Source organism: Mobula hypostoma, chromosome 3 (genome assembly GCF_963921235.1).
Source record: "Mobula hypostoma chromosome 3, sMobHyp1.1, whole genome shotgun sequence".
Classification (NCBI taxonomy): Eukaryota; Metazoa; Chordata; class Chondrichthyes; order Myliobatiformes; family Myliobatidae; genus Mobula; species Mobula hypostoma.
In genome coordinates, this window is record NC_086099.1 from 28414663 (window position 1) to 28433962 (window position 19300).

At 42.9% G+C, this 19300-nt stretch overlaps 1 protein-coding gene across 2 annotated transcripts in view; it reads left to right on the top strand.

Annotated features, from left to right (window-relative positions):
- Nucleotides 1-19300, top strand: part of LOC134343903 (talin-1) — a 250781-nt gene that overhangs the window by 124148 nt on the left and 107333 nt on the right. For both annotated transcript variants that reach the window (XM_063042807.1, XM_063042809.1), the window contains exons 3-10: nucleotides 3263-3420; nucleotides 3723-3820; nucleotides 4575-4704; nucleotides 11356-11508; nucleotides 12629-12771; nucleotides 15880-16007; nucleotides 16699-16759; nucleotides 19156-19260. In XM_063042807.1, the coding sequence (XP_062898877.1) occupies nucleotides 3291-3420; nucleotides 3723-3820; nucleotides 4575-4704; nucleotides 11356-11508; nucleotides 12629-12771; nucleotides 15880-16007; nucleotides 16699-16759; nucleotides 19156-19260 (948 nt within the window). In that variant the 5' untranslated portion in view covers nucleotides 3263-3290. The remainder of the gene's footprint in view (nucleotides 1-3262; nucleotides 3421-3722; nucleotides 3821-4574; nucleotides 4705-11355; nucleotides 11509-12628; nucleotides 12772-15879; nucleotides 16008-16698; nucleotides 16760-19155; nucleotides 19261-19300) is intronic.

The following is a 19300-nucleotide window of genomic DNA, read 5'->3' on the forward strand; positions in this document are numbered from 1 at the left end:
ATGCTTACCAACACCCCTTTGATTCTAATTTTTGCCATTAACCTACAATAAGTAGATTAGATTAAAATCAACTTTATTGTCATTGTGCCAAGTACAGATACAAAGCCAATGAAATGCAGTTAGCATCTGACTAGAAATGCAAAGAATAGTATTATTTACAAAATAATTGCGAATAAAAAGCAAGTGCTACAGCACACAAATATAAAAGTACTGAGACAGTACAATATGGGTGCAATACTGCTTAGCACTGTGATGTGATGTTCAGCAGGGTCACAGCCTCAGGGAAGAAGCTCTTCCTGTGCCTGCTGGTGTGGGAGCGGAGGCTCCTGTAGCACCTACCGGATGGGAGGAGAGTAAAAAGTCCATGGTTGGGGTGAGATGCATCCTTGATAATGCTTTTCGCCCTGCCCAGGCAGCGTTTATGTTAGATGTTCTCAATGGTGGGCAATTGGGTGCCGATAATCGGCTGGGCAGTTTTCACCACCCGCTGGAGTGCTTTGCGGTCCGATACGGGACAATTGCCATACCACACTGAGATGCAGTTGGTAAGTATGCTCTCAATGGTACAGCGGTAAAAGTCCGTCAATATCCTGGGACAGAGGTGAGCTTTCTTGATGCTCTGCAGGAAATAAAGGCGCTGTTGCACCTTTTTGATCAGAATGGAGGAGTTCAGGGACAAGTGAGATCCTTGGAAATGTGGACACCACGGAATTTGAAGCCTGATACACGCTCCACTACAGCTCCATTGATGTAGATGGGGACGTGAGTGTTGCTCCTAGCATGCCTGAAGTCCACAATGATCTCTTTGGTCTTCTGGGTGTTAAGGGCCAGATTGTTGTCAGCACACCACGTGGCCAGGTGCTGGACCTCGTCCCTGTAGGCCGTTTTGTCATCCCCTCTGATCAGCCCAACCACTGTGGTGTCGTCTGCGAACTTGATTATAGAGTTAGAACCATGTACAAGAACGCAGTCATAGGTGAAAAGGGAGTAGAGAAGAGGGCTCAGCACACAGCCTTGAGGCACACTGGTATTCAGGGTGAGAGTGGAGGAGGAGAGGTTGTCTAACATAAATGATTGGGGTCTGTTAGTCAGAAAGTCCAAGGTCCAATTGCAGAGGGATGAGCCAAGCTGGCGAAGTTTGGCGATCAGCTTGGAGGGGATCACAGTATTGAATGTGGAACTAAAGTCAATGAACAGCATTCTGATGTAAGAGTTGAGGCTGTCCAGGTGGGTCAGGGCAGAGTGAAGTGCTGTGGAGATGGCGTCCTCTGTAGACCTGTTGGTGCGATAGGCAAATTGATGGGGGGTCCAGGGTAGTGGGCAGACAGGATTTCAGATGTGATAGAACCAGTCCCTCAAAGCACTTTGCAATGATGGGGGTGAGTGCAACTGGGCGGAAATCATTCAGGCCCGTGGCAGTGGAATGCTTCAGCACTGGCACGATGGTCGTGATCTTGAAGCTTGTGGGGACAACTGCCTGGGCCAGGGACAGATTGAAAATGTCCGTGAAGACCCTGGCCAACTGCCCTGCACAGACTCTGAGCACACGGCCAGGTATTCCATCCGGACCAGCTGCCTTCTGTACATTCACACTGCTCAGGGTGGCGCATACATTGGAGGTGGAAAGTGAGAGAGGCAGTTCACCAGGTGGGAGATCCGCTTTGAGGGTGACCTCCTTGTTCTCTCGGTCAAAGTGAGCGTAGAAGTAATTGAGCTCATCAGGAAGGAAAGCAGAGCTGGAAGGGGCACAGTACTAGGAGGTTTGAAGTCTGTAATGACCTGTATGCAATGCCACATGCACCAGTGGTCCGAGGTGTTGAAATGCTCCTCGATTCTCTGTTAGTATGTGTGTTTAGCCTGAGAGATTCCCCTCCTCAGGTTGGCCCTGGCTGAGCTGTAAGCCTCCTGGTCTCCAGACCTGAAGGCTGAATCTCTGGCTTTGAGCAGGAGGCGAACTTCTCTGTTCATCCATGGTTTCTGATTGGGAAAAACTTTTATTTGTTTTTGTTATGTAATGGGTAAATTGTTAACCAACCAGCTACGTCTTTTTCACACAACCACCTGTTTCAAGCATCAGTTTCTTGAACCAAAGGGGAAAACTTCATCAGCTTCACTTGCCCCATCATTGAAATGCTCCCACAACCAATGGACTCACTTTCAAGAACTCTTCATCTCATGATCTTGATATTTATTGCTTATTTATTAATTATTACTATTATTTCTTTCTGTATTTGCACAGTTTGTTGTCAAACCCTCTGCAAAACAATGTACCATCCTTAATTATTTATGTCCTCAAAGAAAATATTTAACTATGTAAAGAAAATGGAACCCTTTTTTTTGAAAGTCTTTTTCTGGGAAATGAAACACTTAACTCACTTATGAAATTTAAAATCCTCTGTTTATTGGATCTAATTCTGTACTTTCTGCAATGAGCCCAAACCAGCACCCATCTGCCTTGAAGTACCTTTTCGATTATGCCCCTTGAAAATGTAAATGAGTAACACCTTGCCTAAATTGTGGGATGAACTTCAAAGAGATAGCAGCTGCACTGAAAGCAAGACAGACAAAATAGACGAAAACTAGTATTTACCTTCATTAATTATGGTAATTGGCGTTAGCTGATGTTTCATAAAGATGGGGGACGTAAACTACAAACACGTTTTTTGAAAAAAGAACATTTAAATATGCCATTAACTCATACCTGTGAAGTATCTTACCTTGATAACTGTCTTTTTATCACTGTTCATCTGTTGGTGCAGTTCATTACTGTAGACCACAGAGGTGATTGGTTTGTTAGACTTGGATACACAGGGGTCGAGAGAGAGGTCAGACACCCAGAGAGTCAGAGGAGGTTGAACAATCTGGTCTATTCTGGATGAGAATTGATAATGTGGGATCTTCAGTTTCAGTAATTTTGCAAATGAGGTATACTACTGTGTATAACACAAAGATGAAACAATTTATGGTATATGTAACCAACACACATCAAAGTTGCTGGTGAACGCAGCAGGCCAAGCAGCATCTATAGGAAGAGGCGCAGTCGACGTTTCAGGCCGAGACCCTTCGTCAGGACTAACAGGTATATGTATGTCATTTGGGTGGCTTTCTCTATAAAAGAGAAGCTAGTTAATTAATCTTTTTAAAACAATTGGATATACAGCTCTAACAATCTACGAAAGAGAAATAATGACATCTGCTTCAGCAAAATTGGCACTCTGAAAACAAAACATAAAGTTGAGTTTATATTTTGCTTTATTTTCAGTTGAGTTTGTGAATTGAAAGAGAACAAAATGGTTGCCTTATCATTGAAGATTGGAGTTGGAAATGCTGTCAAAACAATGCAGTTTGAACCCTCGACAATGGTCTATGATGCCTGTCGAATGATTCGCGATCGTGTCCCTGAAGCACAGACAGGACAGCGTAAGTCGCAGAATTTTCCATTTGCCCAATTAACACTACCATTAAAAAGGAACACTTGGGTACTGTCTAGATCAATTGTGCAAAGAAACTGAAGTTTTTGTTGATGTATGATTCTAAATACATGTTTACTAAGTGTATAGTTGGATTAAATAAAAGCACTGGACTATTAGTGTTCTTGGATTACCAACATCACAATTGTATTTCATGTGCCGTTGTGTTCACAGTTGATCTAAGGCACTTGACTGATCTGTTGCTTATAAAATGGAATCATATTTTAATTTTTTTTTTGTTTGGATTTTCAGCCAATGATTATGGACTATTTTTGTCTGACGAAGACCCAAAAAAAGGGATCTGGTTGGAATCTGGCAAAGCTTTGGACTACTATATGTTGAGGAATGGGGTAAGTTTGGCACTTTGTTGTGCTTGCATTTTGTTTCCTTATTCTAAGAACTCCATCAGTCAGAGTTGACCATGGATATTGTGTCCTAGCTGTCTAGATATGTGAGCTTGGGCAGTACGCTAGGAGAGCAAGCTGTTGCCCATGTAGCAAGCTCTTTCCTCTCCACGCATCAGAGTCTAATGCATTTTGATACCAGCAGTGTCGCAGGAGTTGTCAGTTAGCATTGAACTCAATGTAGGTCTGCCTTAGGGACACTAGCTCTGGATTTCTCCCTTGGGGTTTATTGCTGAAGCCTTCCTCATGAGTGGGTATAGCCACAAGGCAGTGCAGGTTTGAGATCAGAGTTTTCCTTCTCCTAGATGAGCTGCCAGCTATGGCAGATGAGCCCCATCTTTTGTTTTATTCATCCATTTATTCTTCATCCGTGATTAATTCCGTGATTGATCTCTTCTATTAGTTGTGCTTGCAGTGTTGTTGCTACTTGGTTTATTAAGTTATAAAATGTTTTGCACAATTGAGAGAATTCATCTGTTTGATAGAGCAGACTACAAGATAATTTGTTTATTTAATTGAAAATGCTCAATTGACATGGCTTTGTAAATGATAATGAGGCACATGAGTAATTGGTTTGTTTTTGCATATCAGTTCAGCTTCAGTGTGAGGTGTGTGGTCCTAAAGAAAATCTAGAATGAAATATAGGAGGTATTGCTTTGTGGTGATGAGATACAAATAGTTTTTTCCTTTTAAATCACAGGATACTTTGGACTACAAAAGAAAACAGAGGCCTCTGAAGATTAGAATGTTGGATGGAAGTATCAAAACAGTCATGGTGGATGACTCAAAAATAGTGAGCGATATGCTGATGACAATCTGCGCCAGAATAGGTAAGAGTAAAATGCATTTGCAGGTTTATTCTTCTTTCCGACATGTCAAACTTCACCCCTTATGTCAAACTGGAGCATTGAACTCCTAAAGATTTGCAATTTGACATCTTCAAAGTGAAAGACTCGGAAGTTTGCCGCATACTTGTTGTTACGTACCCCGTAACTGGGTTGCCAAACCAGCAGAAATGGATCACTCAGTTGGAGTCTGGAGTACTAGAACTAAGAAAGTTTTATTAAAGAAACAAGCAACACATTAATCGAAAGGATAATAAATGCAACAGTTCAGCGATGATAAACGCACATGTGCACAGCATTAAGATAACAGCATCAATCAAGCTCTATCGTTGTCAAGGGGTAAATGACTAATTTCAAAATGACTCAAAGTTCAGTCCAGTTCAGTTCGCAGTAATCGTTGCCATGGCGATGGACACGGTGGGGGAAGAGACAGAGATAGAATAGGAACAACTGATCATTCAGAACAGCTTCACTCACAGACCAGCGAGATGGCTCACAGACCAGCGAGATTGCTCACAAACAGCTTTTGGGCGGGTCCTTGGTGATGTCACCTGAGGTCACCGACTGTGACCTCTCCTCCAGATGCGGTCGATCCTCTGCAGTGAACCCGGCACCCAGGCAAGGGCGGACACACACCGGGTTCCCGCTGATCGTACCTTTCCACCCTTGTCGTTGTCTGGCACTTCTCACCCACTCGTGAGAGGCGCACCGCTTCCAGGGTCTCGTTACCTCGGGTGGCGTGTGTCTGTCTTAGCGAACCTGTCCCTTTTTATCCCCCTGCTGGGGTATCGCCTGTCCATCACTTCAAACAGTTCAGGGTTCAAAGGGGGGAGCCGCTCCAGACAGCTCTCTCTCCCACATCCCTTCATTACACATCTCCAGACGCTGCTCCATTGTTCCTTATCTCTCCTTCCCCTGAGGGCAGGTGGCAGACCAACTGCTGATGCCACTGATGCTAGCCCAGGCCAGCAAACATCTTAATTTTATGTGTATTCTCGTAACACTTCCCCCCTTTAAGGATTTTTACCGGGAGGTAAAAATTACAAACATGACTACATTATCTGATACATACACAATATACATCTTTAACAGTTATTTAGCTAATACAGAGAATTTGAAGCTGTCAACACCTTGACAGACAGTCATCACATTTTCTGTTCCTTTTACACGGGTTATTAATAATCCCTTAGACCAGGCTCCAACTCAGCAAACTTCATAGTGGCCAAAAACACTGATGAATTGCGACCAATGTAACCTCTCATTTGGTTTTGTCCCAGACCACAACAACAAGGGTCGTCCCATTCCGACTCAATTTTCTCTCGCAAGGGCTTAGTAGGAGGGGGACGGGTATTGACCGCAGAGTTATTGCAAAACTTCCTGCAGTACCCCACCATCTCCAAAAGCCTTCTGAGGGCCCTCTTGTCTGTCAGGGTTGGGAGGTCAGCGATAGCCTGCACTGTAGCTTGCATCACTGCCAGCTGCCCCTGTGTCACCACAATTCCCAGGTAAGTGACCTTCGTGTGGCCGAATTCATTTTTTTCAAGGTTCACTATCAAGCTGGCTTCAGACAGCCATGTTAAATTGCCAATACACACCTCTGTGTTCATCAGCCCTTTAGTCACTGAATTACTCAAAAAATATGGGTGTTGTTTACTTGGCTGCCCTATGGTAACCACAATCACCCAACATCCCAGTTCTTGGCATTTCCTCGGGACAATCAAACACATGGGTGCGAGTCGTTTAATTACTCCTTCGGGGATTAAGGGAGAGACCTTATCAGTAGACCTGGCCAAAACAATAGCCTTCTCCCATCTGACCGATCCCATCCTAATCTTTTCAAAATGGTTTTTTCCTCTTAGCAGGGGGCCCCTAGCTTCATTGATTTCCACGCTAACACCGACTAGGTTTGTTAGCATATCAAAAGCCGGTGACCGTCTCAGTTCGCGTCGGTCATGATCAATAACATTTTTCCCCCTGGGCAGCCGGTAAATCTCTTTCATGATTCCACCAACTGTTTCCTCCAGCACCGCAAAATGTCCACCGGGGGGTACCTCGTGGGCCATGTTAAAAACCTCATCCCCATAACTCTTTTGCACCACCCCCCACTCCTCATCTGCGGATGCTGTACTTGATTTCCCTTTCTTCCTTAGCACTTCCTCATCCGCACAATAGCTTGTCAAGGCTGTGTCAGAGAGAGCGGTCTCGGCAAAAACCATCAGCCCCTCGTCTCGCTCCTGCGTCTGCACAAATTCTTTCCTGGCTACTGCTACGTCCATCCCAGCTCCCTCACTACCACTTGTCTCACTACCCTCTTTCTTTCCATTTTCTACCCCCTTCTCGTACAGGGTGGGCAAAAATGTTTCAGCTAAATTCACTATCGCGGGCGGGGCCTCCATGCTGGCAGGCTGACCCGTCAATCTCACGACTGGGAACACGATTCCTCCGGCGATGTCATTACCGAGCAAGACTTCCACGTCTTTCATCGGTAATTCGGACCTCACCCCGATCGTGACTAGTCCAGAGACCAGGTTGCTCTGTAAGTGTATCTGGTGCAAAGGGACTGACTCTGTCCCTTTCCCAACACCTTTGACCTCTACCTCCCCAGTCTGGGTCTCTGAGCTAAACTCTAATACACTCTTCAGTATTAGTGACTGACACGCTCCCGTGTCTCTCCAGATCCGCACTGGAACTGGTTTTAACCTCTCCTTCACTGACACCAGTCCGGCCGAGATAAACCTCTCGCGCCCTTCCTGGACTTTTTCAGACCTGTCCTTCCCTAGCGGTTCGCTTAACAGCTCGATACAGCCATTCAAAATTTCCGCTTTTCCTTTCCCCGTCTCCTTCCTTGGGGCAAAGCACCTGGACGCAAAGTGTCCGACTTTCCCACAATTATAACAGACGACCCCAGGAGACTTCCTACCAGACTGCTCCCGGTCTACCTTATCCTTTTCACTAGTCCCCGGCTTACTTTCTGACTTTTCCGGCGGACTCTCCCCTCCGTCCTGACTACCCTTCTGGTAGCCTTTACTCGGGGCAAACTTCATTTTATGCGTCAACGCATACTCATCCGCTAACTTAGCAGTTGCGGCTAACGTGGCTGCCTCTTTCTCATCGAGGTAGGGTCTCATACCCTCAGGGACACAACCTTTAAACTGCTCAATCAGAATCAGCTGCAGCAGTCTGTCATAATCCCCCTCTACCCCTTTCGAGGCGCACCAACGCTCACAATATGTTTGCATCTCATGAGCAAACTCCAAATACGTGCGGTCCCACTGCTTCCTCGCATTCCGGAACCTCTGCCGGTATGCCTCCGGGACCAACTCATAAATCCTGAGGATGGCCTCTTTCACCACCTCATACCTCTGGGCATCTTCCGCGGATAAAGCGGAGTAAGCTTGTTGGGCTTTCCCTTTCAGTACACTCTGAAGTAAAACAACCCACTTATCCCTCGGCCAGTCCTGACTTATAGCTACTTTTTCGAAGTGGAGAAAGTACCGATCCACATCGGTATCGTCAAAAGGGGGAACCAGCCTTACCTCCTGGGTCGCCCGGAACCCTCCACCTTGGTTCGGCACGAGCCCCTGCTCGGCCCTTATCTTTAACTTCTCCAGTTCAAATTCCCTTTCCCTCTGTTTCTCCTCTCTCTCCAACTGTCTGTCCCTCTCTCTCTCTTCTCTCTCCAACTGTCTTTCTCTCTCTTGCCTTTCTACCTCTTTCTCTCTCTCTCGCCTTTCTAACTCTCTCTCTTTCTCCCGCCTTTCTAACTGCTTCTCTTCGTGTTCTAACTGCCGTACCCGGAACTCGTGCTCGAGTCTCAGTTTTTCAAGCTGTACCTGTACCGCGTCTCCAGCAGGTTTTTCAATAGACACCACCCCCAGCTCACCTTGGGGAAACACACCTTTAGATACATAGTGCTCTACAATAGCTCTGTGTATCTCCTCTCTCCTCATTGTCGACTTCACCTTAGCAAGATTCACCCGTTTGGCCACAGCTATCAATTCCGATTTCCTGGCATCCTCTAATGCCTCCAAGGTCGGCGCCTTTATAAATTCCTCAACCTCCATTTCTGCTGTTTGTCTTTTCTTTCTTTCGGGAATTTTAACCCAATCAATTTACTCCGTCCCAAATTTAGCGTTCAAAATCCCGGACGAGCCCCCACTTATGTTACGTACCCCGTAACTGGGTTGCCAAACCAGCAGAAATGGATCACTCAGTTGGAGTCTGGAGTACTAGAACTAAGAAAGTTTTATTAAAGAAACAAGCAACACATTAATCGAAAGGATAATAAATGCAACAGTTCAGCGATGATAAACGCACATGTGCACAGCATTAAGATAACAGCATCAATCAAGCTCTATCGTTGTCTAGGGGTAAATGACTAATTTCAAAATGACTCAAAGTTCAGTCCAGTTCAGTTCGCAGTAATCGTTGCCATGGCGATGGACACGGTGGGGGAAGAGACAGAGATAGAATAGGAACAACTGATCATTCAGAACAGCTTCACTCACAGACCAGCGAGATGGCTCACAGACCAGCGAGATTGCTCACAAACAGCTTTTGGGCGGGTCCTTGGTGATGTCACCTGAGGTCACCGACTGTGACCTCTCCTCCAGATGCGGTCGATCCTCTGCAGTGAACCCGGCACCCAGGCAAGGGCGGACACACACCGGGTTCCCGCTGATCGTACCTTTCCACCCTTGTCGTTGTCTGGCACTTCTCACCCACTCGTGAGAGGCGCACTGCTTCCAGGGTCTCGTTACCTCGGGTGGCGTGTGTCTGTCTTAGCGAACCTGTCCCTTTTTATCCCCCTGCTGGGGTATCGCCTGTCCATCACTTCAAACAGTTCAGGGTTCAAAGGGGGGAGCCGCTCCAGACAGCTCTCTCTCCCACATCCCTTCATTACACATCTCCAGACGCTGCTCCATTGTTCCTTATCTCTCCTTCCCCTGAGGGCAGGTGGCAGACCAACTGCTGATGCCACTGATGCTAGCCCAGGCCAGCAAACATCTTAATTTTATGTGTATTCTCGTAACATTGTTAAGGGCATCTCTGTGCCTTTTTGTGAGCTGGCCAGCCAGTGATTAATGACTTTGTAAATGAGCCTTGTACCGTTAAACCATCGTGTGATCAACACGCTCTAACTTTTCTAAAGCTGTGCTTTTCCTCTCTCTCCATGCATCTTTTCCATCCGTGTGGTCCTGAATGTTAGGAATTATGGAGCCTTCTGTCCACTTGCCCTATGCGTGCATGCCCATGAGATCTGGGAGGTGGGAGGCCATGCTGACTCCATGCAGATGGCACTGGAGACGATGACTGAATCTGAGTCAGTGGAGTTGGGAGGCAGCACATCTACCGTTATGCTGTTCACAGCTCAGCAGATGTCCAGATCATACCGTGTCCACCATTTATTTGGGAGTATGATGTAGGGTTACTTCAGAACTTCAAGAAGGTCCATTCAGAAAGTTAACTGTACCTATATTTGAGAAGCCCTCTGGACAAGTCAGTCAGAAGGTTGTGCACCACAGAACGGACCCATCAGCTCATCTTGTCCATGTTGAAGGTGAAGCTTATCTGTGATGTTCCTATTTGCCCATGTAAGGTTTGCATCTCTCCACTCCTTTCCTGTCTGAGGACATGTCCAATTGCTTTATTAATGTTATGATTATTGCAAATTATTGTAGATATTGCAACATTTTTTTATCATTCTTCACCGTTTTAATGAACCTGCTCCCTTTGGGTTGGATGAGGCAAGGAGAAGAAATGTTTTCTGGAATCACTCCTATACTGTGTGAGAGTTGTGTGTATCAAGCATATGTGCATTAAGTCGTACCGCTGCCTGTAAGGAGTTTATATGTTCTCCAGGTGCTTCGGTCTCCTCCCACATTCCAAAGACGTACCAGTTGGTTGGTTAGTTGGTCATTGTAAGTTGTTCCGTGATTAGGCCAAGAATAACTTGGGGGATTGCTGGGCGGCGTAGTTCGAAGGGCTGCAAGGGCCTATATCACACTGCATCTCAAAAAATAAACGTACACCATTGAGTATATTTACATGGAGCACTGCCACAAGAAAGCTGCATGATTTATCAGAGATCCCCACCATCCACATCATGCAACTTTCTGGTTAGTACCATCAGGCAGGAGCTACAGAAGCCCTGGATCCAGCACCACCAGATTCAGGAGCAGTTATTGCCCTACAACCATTAGGCTCCTGAACCAACATGGATAAATTCAGTCACCACTAAGCTGAACTGATTCTACAACCTACAGACCCATTTTCAAAGACTCTTTGCAACACATGTTCTCAGCATTTTGTTTTGTTGGCACAGTTTGTCTTTTGCACATTGGTCTGTCTTTGTCTGTTTATGTATTTTTTTCATAAATTCAATGGTATTTCTTTTTCCCCTGTAAATACCTGCAAGAAAATGAATCTCAAGGTAGTATATGGTAACATATATGCATTTTAATAATAAATTTGCTTTCACCTTTTGAACTTTTTGAACTTTTAACTTTTAACTGACTAGAGACAATCAAATTCAATTTAACATTTAATCGTGTTCAAGTCACCTTTATAAAATTGTAATATGCTAATTGTAATAATTACAAGTAACAGAAATTACAATGTGATTTTTTTTTTAAGGAATCACAAATCATGATGAGTATTCACTTGTACACGAAACTCTTGAAGAAAAGAAAGAGGAAATGACAGGAACCCTGAAGAAAGACAAAACCCTTCTCAGAGACGATAAGAAAATGGAAAAACTTAAGCAAAAATTACACACAGATGATGATTGTGAGCAATTACATTTTAAAAACAGATTATTTCAATGTTTATAAAGGTTTTAACCTGTTTTCCAAAGGTTCAATGCCGCTTGTGTTTATTGTCATTGAAAATATAATCTTTGAAAAATATATTTTGGCTAAATACAGAACTAGATGGTGGAACTTAAACTGTCAGCTCAGATATGCAAATAATTTAAGGGGGAAAAGGTAATTTAAAGGTTTGTATGTTGTAATTTAGTTTGTCTTTTTGCATCTACTAATGGTGAGTCAATACTAAATGTGCAGTAGAAAAGGTATGTAATATGTTGATCTTGATCTGGTCAGCTGTTGGACCTTAACCATAAGACCATCAGATGTAGAAGCAGAATTAGGCCACTTGGTCCTCTGCCGTTTCATCATAGTTGATCCATTTTCCCTCTCAGCCCCAATCTCCTGCCTTCTCACTGTATCCCTTCATGCCCTGATTAATCAAGAGTCTATCAACCTCTGACTTAAATATACCCCATGATTTGGCCTCCACGGCTGCCTATGGCAACAAATTTTTGTGCAGATTTGTGTTTTTGTAATAGAATTAAGTGTCACATTTATAGTTACAGGTAAGATTCTCCTGTGACCTTAACAACAAGTAGTAATTTCTTATGGCATGAATAATCTAAGTCTGATGATTAAAAAATATTCATTGCAAATCATCTTTTATTAAAATGAGCTACTAGAACCTCTGAACTGTATTTTGGCAAGTTTTGGCAATACCCCTACAGCTGAGCCGATCACGATCAACATCCTGGTGTCAATGCTTATAAGACTGGTGAAGGGGACATACATTATCCTAAATGTCCCCATTAAAAGAACAATTATTGTCCTAATTGTTTTATTTTTAAACTTGGACAATATGCGTTGGGTAAAAGAAGAATACAGTCTCTTGTACTGGGTGATCTAGCATAATCTTGACTTGTAAATTAGTTGCACTCATCAATAAGATGTGTTAAACGCAGGGCCTTTAGAAGTGACACCAGTAAAGTCACCTTTGTTGGTGAGACTTTTATATAGTTGAAAGGTGGGAACGGTTTTGATGGTGGTAATGTCTTGCGTTCTTAGGCATGTTTTTTCACACTCCTATTTGTCATCTGCAGTGAACTGGTTGGATCATGGACGAACACTGCGAGAGCAAGGTGTTGATGAAAATGAAACCTTGCTTCTCAGGAGAAAATTCTTCTATTCAGATCAAAATGTTGACTCAAGAGACCCTGTGCAACTGAACTTGCTTTACGTGCAGGTTTGTATTGTTGTAATAAGATTAAAAGGCATATTGACCTTCAGCTCAGCAAGCTTCTCATGTGGCCTTAGAACCCAGCAGTAATTTTTTCAAATGGCATGAATAGTCTTTAAGTCAGGGTTCAGCAACCTTTTTGCTTCTGTGGGCTGGATTGCGTATTAATGAGCCATAAATGCCATAAAAAACTTGAAATATGGGAATTATCCTTTTAAATACATCTAGTTATGTTTTGCCTCAAATTAATGAATAACACATGCTAGAAAATCATTTGAGATTAACCAAGGATGCCAATTAGTAATCAGAGAACTCCGTTTAGTTTTTCTGTCCCACCATTGCTGGTGCCCCATCAGTTGTGATGCCAATTAGCTTCGACACATTAAGTTTCATTTCTGACATCATTTTCAACAAAGCTTCAAAAATGTCTGCTCCAGTCACTGTGTCCTTCAGAGGAATTAATTGAATAAACTCATCAAAAATTTGAAAAGTTGAAGTCACTCCTCGCACAAACACTGCAAGTTGAGCAGTGTCTCTCAAGTCTGTACTCTCATCAAGCGCAATTGGGGAAAAAAAATGCAGTTAATTGCAGGCATCCCTTAAACAACTTTTAACATCTGACATTTCTTCAACTCGCCGTGTGATCGTTCTTGCTAACAGGCTGATAAAGATTTCTTTTCAGAACAAACAGTATCCACCACTGCCAGTAAACATTCTTTAACAAACTCTTCATTTGTAAAAAAGCTTCATCTTTTCTGCAATACGTTTGAGACTTTGTAGCTGGCACGGGTATTTCCTTCATTCTCACTGCTTTCTCGGCACTCAGCGTCTACCTTCCTGCGTTTCGCATTCATTGCCATTGGAATTTTTTTCTTTGATTTTATTTCGAAACGCGAGTTATTCAACAAGTATCGTAGCACATCTGGATATTTAGTGTGGATTTCTTGTTAAAACACAGTGACACTGTTTCTGTTTACAAATTTGAACGATCCCATCTGAAAACCTGCGCGTAAACGGAGAGTATCTAATACATATTAATAAGGTAGTCTGCCTTCCCGTCATTCGTATATACCAGTGTTTGGTTTGGAACAAAACGGAACCTGGGGCCAGTGTAACAAGACGTGTGCATGTCCATCAGTGTGGTCACGTGAAACACTCAGAATAAGGAAAAATCGCTCGCGGGCCGGATAAGCAGAGTGTCTCAATATTTGCTTGCGGGCTGGTCAAAATACCTTCACGGGCTGGATGTGGCCCGCAGGCCGTAGGTTGCCTACCCCTGGTCTAAGTGATGATTAAGAATATTTATCGGAACTTTTTTTTAAATCAAAATGAGCTTCTAGAGCAGTGGTTCCCAACCTGGGGTTCATGGACCCTTTGGTTAAAGGTAGGGGTCCGTGGCATACAAAAGCTTGGGAACCTCTGTTCTAGAACCTCTGAACTGTACTTTGGCATGAACAAGTTGAGCAAGAGTTATTTAAATCATTGTGCTTGTCTAATCATGAAAGATGGTGAGTAATGTCCAATGCTTCATGACAAAATTAACAATAATATTTAAACGCTTCAGATTTGCATCAACTTTCTCTCTCCTCCATGTAAGTATTATAAACTTTATAATATAAAGGGTTAAAACTGTGTTAAAATATGCACTTCAATGTCCACTGCTGGTGTTTGGCACTTGAAGTAGAATCTGAGAACACCACAGTGCAGAAACAGGTCTTTCGACCATTAGTCTGTGCCGAACTATTAGTTTGCCCAGTCTCAGTGACCTGCACCCAGACCGTAGCCTTCCATAACCCTCGCATCCATGTACCTGTCCAAACTTCTCTTAAGTGTTGAAATCAAACCCACATCCGCCACTTCCTCTGGCAGTTCGTTCCACATTCTCACCACCCTCTGAGCGAAGAAGTTCCCGCTCAGGTTCCCCTTAAAAGTGATAAAGGCAGGCAGAGGTAATGGAGAGGATGGGATGTGCAAGGACTTCGAAAAGGCACAACTAAGATCAATGCAGGTTCTGTCATCAATCAAGTGCCAGCATGGATCGCAAGCTGGCTATGAGATGAGGTTTGAAGGCAATTATCAAGTCCATATAAAGAGGAGAAATAGTCTAAAGGTATCAATATTGAGTCTGCCACATTCATTGTGTGAATAATTTACCTCTTTAAAAAGTACACCATCAAAGTTTGCTGATGCCACTGAAGTGGAAGTGTAGCAAATACTGAGACTGAGTAAGATGAATCAAAGTTGATATGTGATGCGCGTACATGTTAGTTTTTTTTAATACTAACCAAGTGTGAGAGGTTTTTGGTCAAAGAAATAAAGAGAGTAAACATTCCTTGGAAAAGGAAAGTTCAAGTTGTTTTGAGGCAAAGGAAGTTCTTGTAGTACAGATTCTCATCATCAGAATTAGACACTCAGATTAACAAAGTCATTGGGGAAAATGCACATTATACTTTCAGAGGAATAGAATTTAAAATAGGTAATGCTATATGTGTGGAATATTGCCTTGGATCATATTTGGAGTGCTATGGATCTGGTCTCCTCATTACAAAAAACACTGAAGTGTCAGAGCGCAAAAATAATTTGCAGGGATGATAGCAGAAATGAGGGGGGATAATTAACAGAATAGATTGATCAGATTGGGGTTCTGTCTCTCTGCCCTACACAACACTGAAATAAGCTGACAGGTCATTTAAAAAAAATATTTTGACTAGATTTGATATTGTGGACATGGAGGTGTTTTGACCTTGGGAATATAAAGCCTGTGATCACAATTGCACCGGTTTGAATTTAAAAAATGAAACTTTATTCATAAAGTAGATTTTCCTGTGACTTGGCACAAGTTTAGTAGCACACAAGGTAAAGCTGAAGCTAGTACATAAAGAAAAAGAGTAGAAGGGTGTGTTGATGCAATTACTTGGATGGTAGTAAGTGGGTTAGATGGAGTGTGAAAATGTGGAGCTGAATGGATTTTCAGTAAATTGGTTATAAATTATGGATAAAGCTACTAAGAAATCTTGCATAAGCTCAGTTTACAGAATTCTGTTTAGGTCAGATTTAGCTGCTGATAATTAATTTCTAGCAATGAATTTTTATTTTCTCATGCTCCTATGTCAGGCAAGAGATGATATTCTAAATGGTTCTCATCCGGTATCCTTCGACAAAGCCTGTGATTTTGCAGGATACCAGTGTCAGATCCAGTTTGGACCACACAATGAGCAGAAGCATAAGCCAGGATTTTTAGAGTAAGTAAATGTCATTTTTCAATAGATTTATTCTTTAGTTGATGAAAGTTTCAAAAAGTTAATTCATACGTTGTTTTGACAAACTGATTATGAAATTGAGTGTTTGAATGCTGTGATGTATTGCAGCTGACATTTGCAGTATATTCTCAGCTGTTTCACGTTGATTTAGAAGGGGAAGGTGTGCCAGTTGCATGAGAATTGTGTTGCAGAATTGGATGTAAGTTGAGGAACTGTTGTTGTATAGACTGCATTGTTCAGCATCTCAACTTATTTTACTGGTCAGAATGTCTGACAGTTTTCAATGTAGGTGGACATTCACGTTGGGTTGTTCGAAGATTCAAAGACTTTGAAGGACTGGTTTGATGTTTTATATTGTGTTTTTCATTCGTTTTTTTTGCTATTTTCCATGATCTCTTTTACTTTTTTGCACATTGGGTGTTTGATGTTTTCTTTGAATGGGTTCCATGGTATTTCTTTGTTTCGTGGCTGTCTGTGGAAAGAAGAATCTCAAGGTGGTACACTGCATACATACTTGGGTAATAAATGTCCATGAGTCTTTGAATCTGTTCAATCTAATTGGATATAAGTAAATATTTTGTAGTCCTAAATTACTTTATAGAAGACATTGTGAGATAGTTATTTAAAGTGTTACTTTCCTATAAAGTCATTATTTAATGTTGTTCTTTTATAGTTTAAAAGAATTCCTGCCAAAGGAGTATATTAAACAAAAAGGAGAGAAAAGAATATTTATGGTAGGTATAACAAAATAAATTTTTATTTTCGTATCAAAAGGGCAGCAATAATTTTTTGCACAACAGAAATAGAATGAGGTTTCACTTCCTCCGCTATTGATGCTGCCCTCACTTGCACCTCCTCCATTTCCCCAAATTCTGTGCTCACCCCATCTTCCCGCTGCCTTAACAGTGATGGTTTCTCTTGTCCTTAGCTACCACACTACGAGTCCCTGCAACTTGTGTCATCTCCAAAGAGACCACCACCAAATACATCTTTACCTCCCCCACTTCCCGCTTTCCACAGGGATCTCTTCCTCTGTGATTCTCTTGTCCATTTCTCCCTCCCAGCACTTACCCCTGCAAGCAGCCAAAGTGCTGCACCTGCCCATTCACCTCCTTCCTCACCTCCATTCAGGGCCCCAAACAGTCCTTTCAGGTGAGGCAACACTTCACCTGCGAATCTGCTGGGGTCGTCTCTTGTAGCCTGTGCTCCCAGTGTGGCCTACTCTACATTGGTGAGACCCATTGTAAATTGGGGGACCTCTTTGTCAGGGACCTCTGCTCCAGCTGCTAAAAGAAGAACTTCCTGGTGGGCCAACATTTTAATTCTGATTCCCATCCCACATGTCAGGCCATGGCCTTCTCTTCTGCCATAATGAGGCCACCCTCAGGGTGGTGGAGGAGCAACACCTTTTCTTCTGTCTGGGTAGTCTCAAACCTGATGGCATGAGAATAGATTTCTTCTAGTTTAAATAAAATCCCCCCCCCCCTTGTCTATTCCCCACTCTGGCCTCTTACCTTTTCTCCTTACCTGCCTATCACCTCCCCTGGTGCCCCTCCTCCTCTCCTTTCTCCTATGGTCCACTCTCATCTCCTATCAGATTCCTTCATCTCCAGCCCTTTACCTTTCCCACCCACCTGGTTTTTCCTATCATCTTCTAGCTGTCCTCCTTCCCCTCCCTTCCACCGTTCAGTTCTGGCGTCTTCCCTTTGCTTTCCAATCCTGAACAAGGGTCTCGGCCTGTAATGTGGACTGTTTATTCATTTCCATGGATCCCGCCTGACCTGCTGAGTTTCTCCGGCATTTTGTGTGTGTTGCTTTGGATTCCAGCATCTGCAGAATCTCTTGTGTTTAGAAATAGAATAGTTCTTTGGCACAAGGATGTTTGTTTTGTCACAATAATTAAGGCTGTATGCTGCGAAATTTCCATTGGCTTCCTCCATTCCCTGTGGCTTACTGGAATCCAACCCTTCAAGTGCTCCTTGCTTTCCTAGAACTAATATCACACAGTTATCTAGATACAGTTTCTTGCGTGCCTTTTCCAAGCCAGACTTGTCAATGAAACCTGTTTGGTTAATCCTATCCTGAAATAACTGTCATTAATTAGTCTTCAGGTGGTGTTCTCCCAGCTTTTAAATATTCTGTCACCAAACCTATTTCTGTTGTTAAAAGCCTAAACCCTAATTGTGAATCCCCCTCCAATTTAGTTGTCCTACCTAACTTCGTTCAGTGAACCATTGTCACCCAACTTCTTTTTGACCACATTTTTGACTGCATTTTTAAGGTTGCCTTTTCCTTCTGTATCCTTCCCTGTATTTGCCCTACTTCAGTACATGTCCTACTGAAACCTTCTTCCAAGCTTTTATTTCCTCTAGATTTGATATTTCCAGGCTAGAATTTGTTCCATTCTAAGTTAACATTTCAGCCAACACTGTTCAGATCTAATTTTGACTTCTTCTCTGATGTTGCCTCTACTGTAGAATCCCATCTCTCATTCAAAGTCATTGTTTGGCTTTATTCTGCCAGCTACTACTATTTGTGTCACTTTTTATGGACGTACAGACCTTTTAAAGCACTGCACTTTTCCAATGCTAACTTGTTTTAAAAACTTCCAGTTTTAATCCTTGCAGCATTAATGGCTATCACCTGCCATTCCCCTAAGATTTGAAATTCCTAAATCTCCTGTTCAAAGATGCTTAATAACATCAACCTGTTACCTGTCTTGATACCTAATTGTGTGGTCTAGTAACAAATTTTCTCCAGTACCTCTTTTAAGTGCCTTGGAAAGTTTCATTAACTTTGAGCTATGATATGAACAATTGTGGTCACTACTTGCTCCAGTGAACTGACTCCAAGGTGCATGCCTTTGTTTCAAGCTCCCTGTTCCCTGTCCCTTATCCCTTTGATAATCTCCTCTGGAATTGTATCTTGACTCCATTTTTAGCAGCAGCAGGGCTTGTCAACTGTCCATTTCTCTATTGTCGTTATCGCTAACAATGGCATCCTTTCCCTGTCCATCTTTCCTTACTGCTCAGTGTGCGCTGATTTGGACCCATTTTATCAATAGGAACTGTGTTAGAAATGCAAGTTGCTGACCTCACAGTATAATGATATAAATATAACTTTTCTGCAGACACACAAGAACTGTGGGAACATGTCTGAAATGGAGGCAAAAGTGTTGTATGTGAAGTTGGCCCGTTCCCTGAAGACATATGGCGTATCCTTCTTCTTGGTTAAGGTAAATGATACATACTCATTTAGAAGTGGTATTACAATGG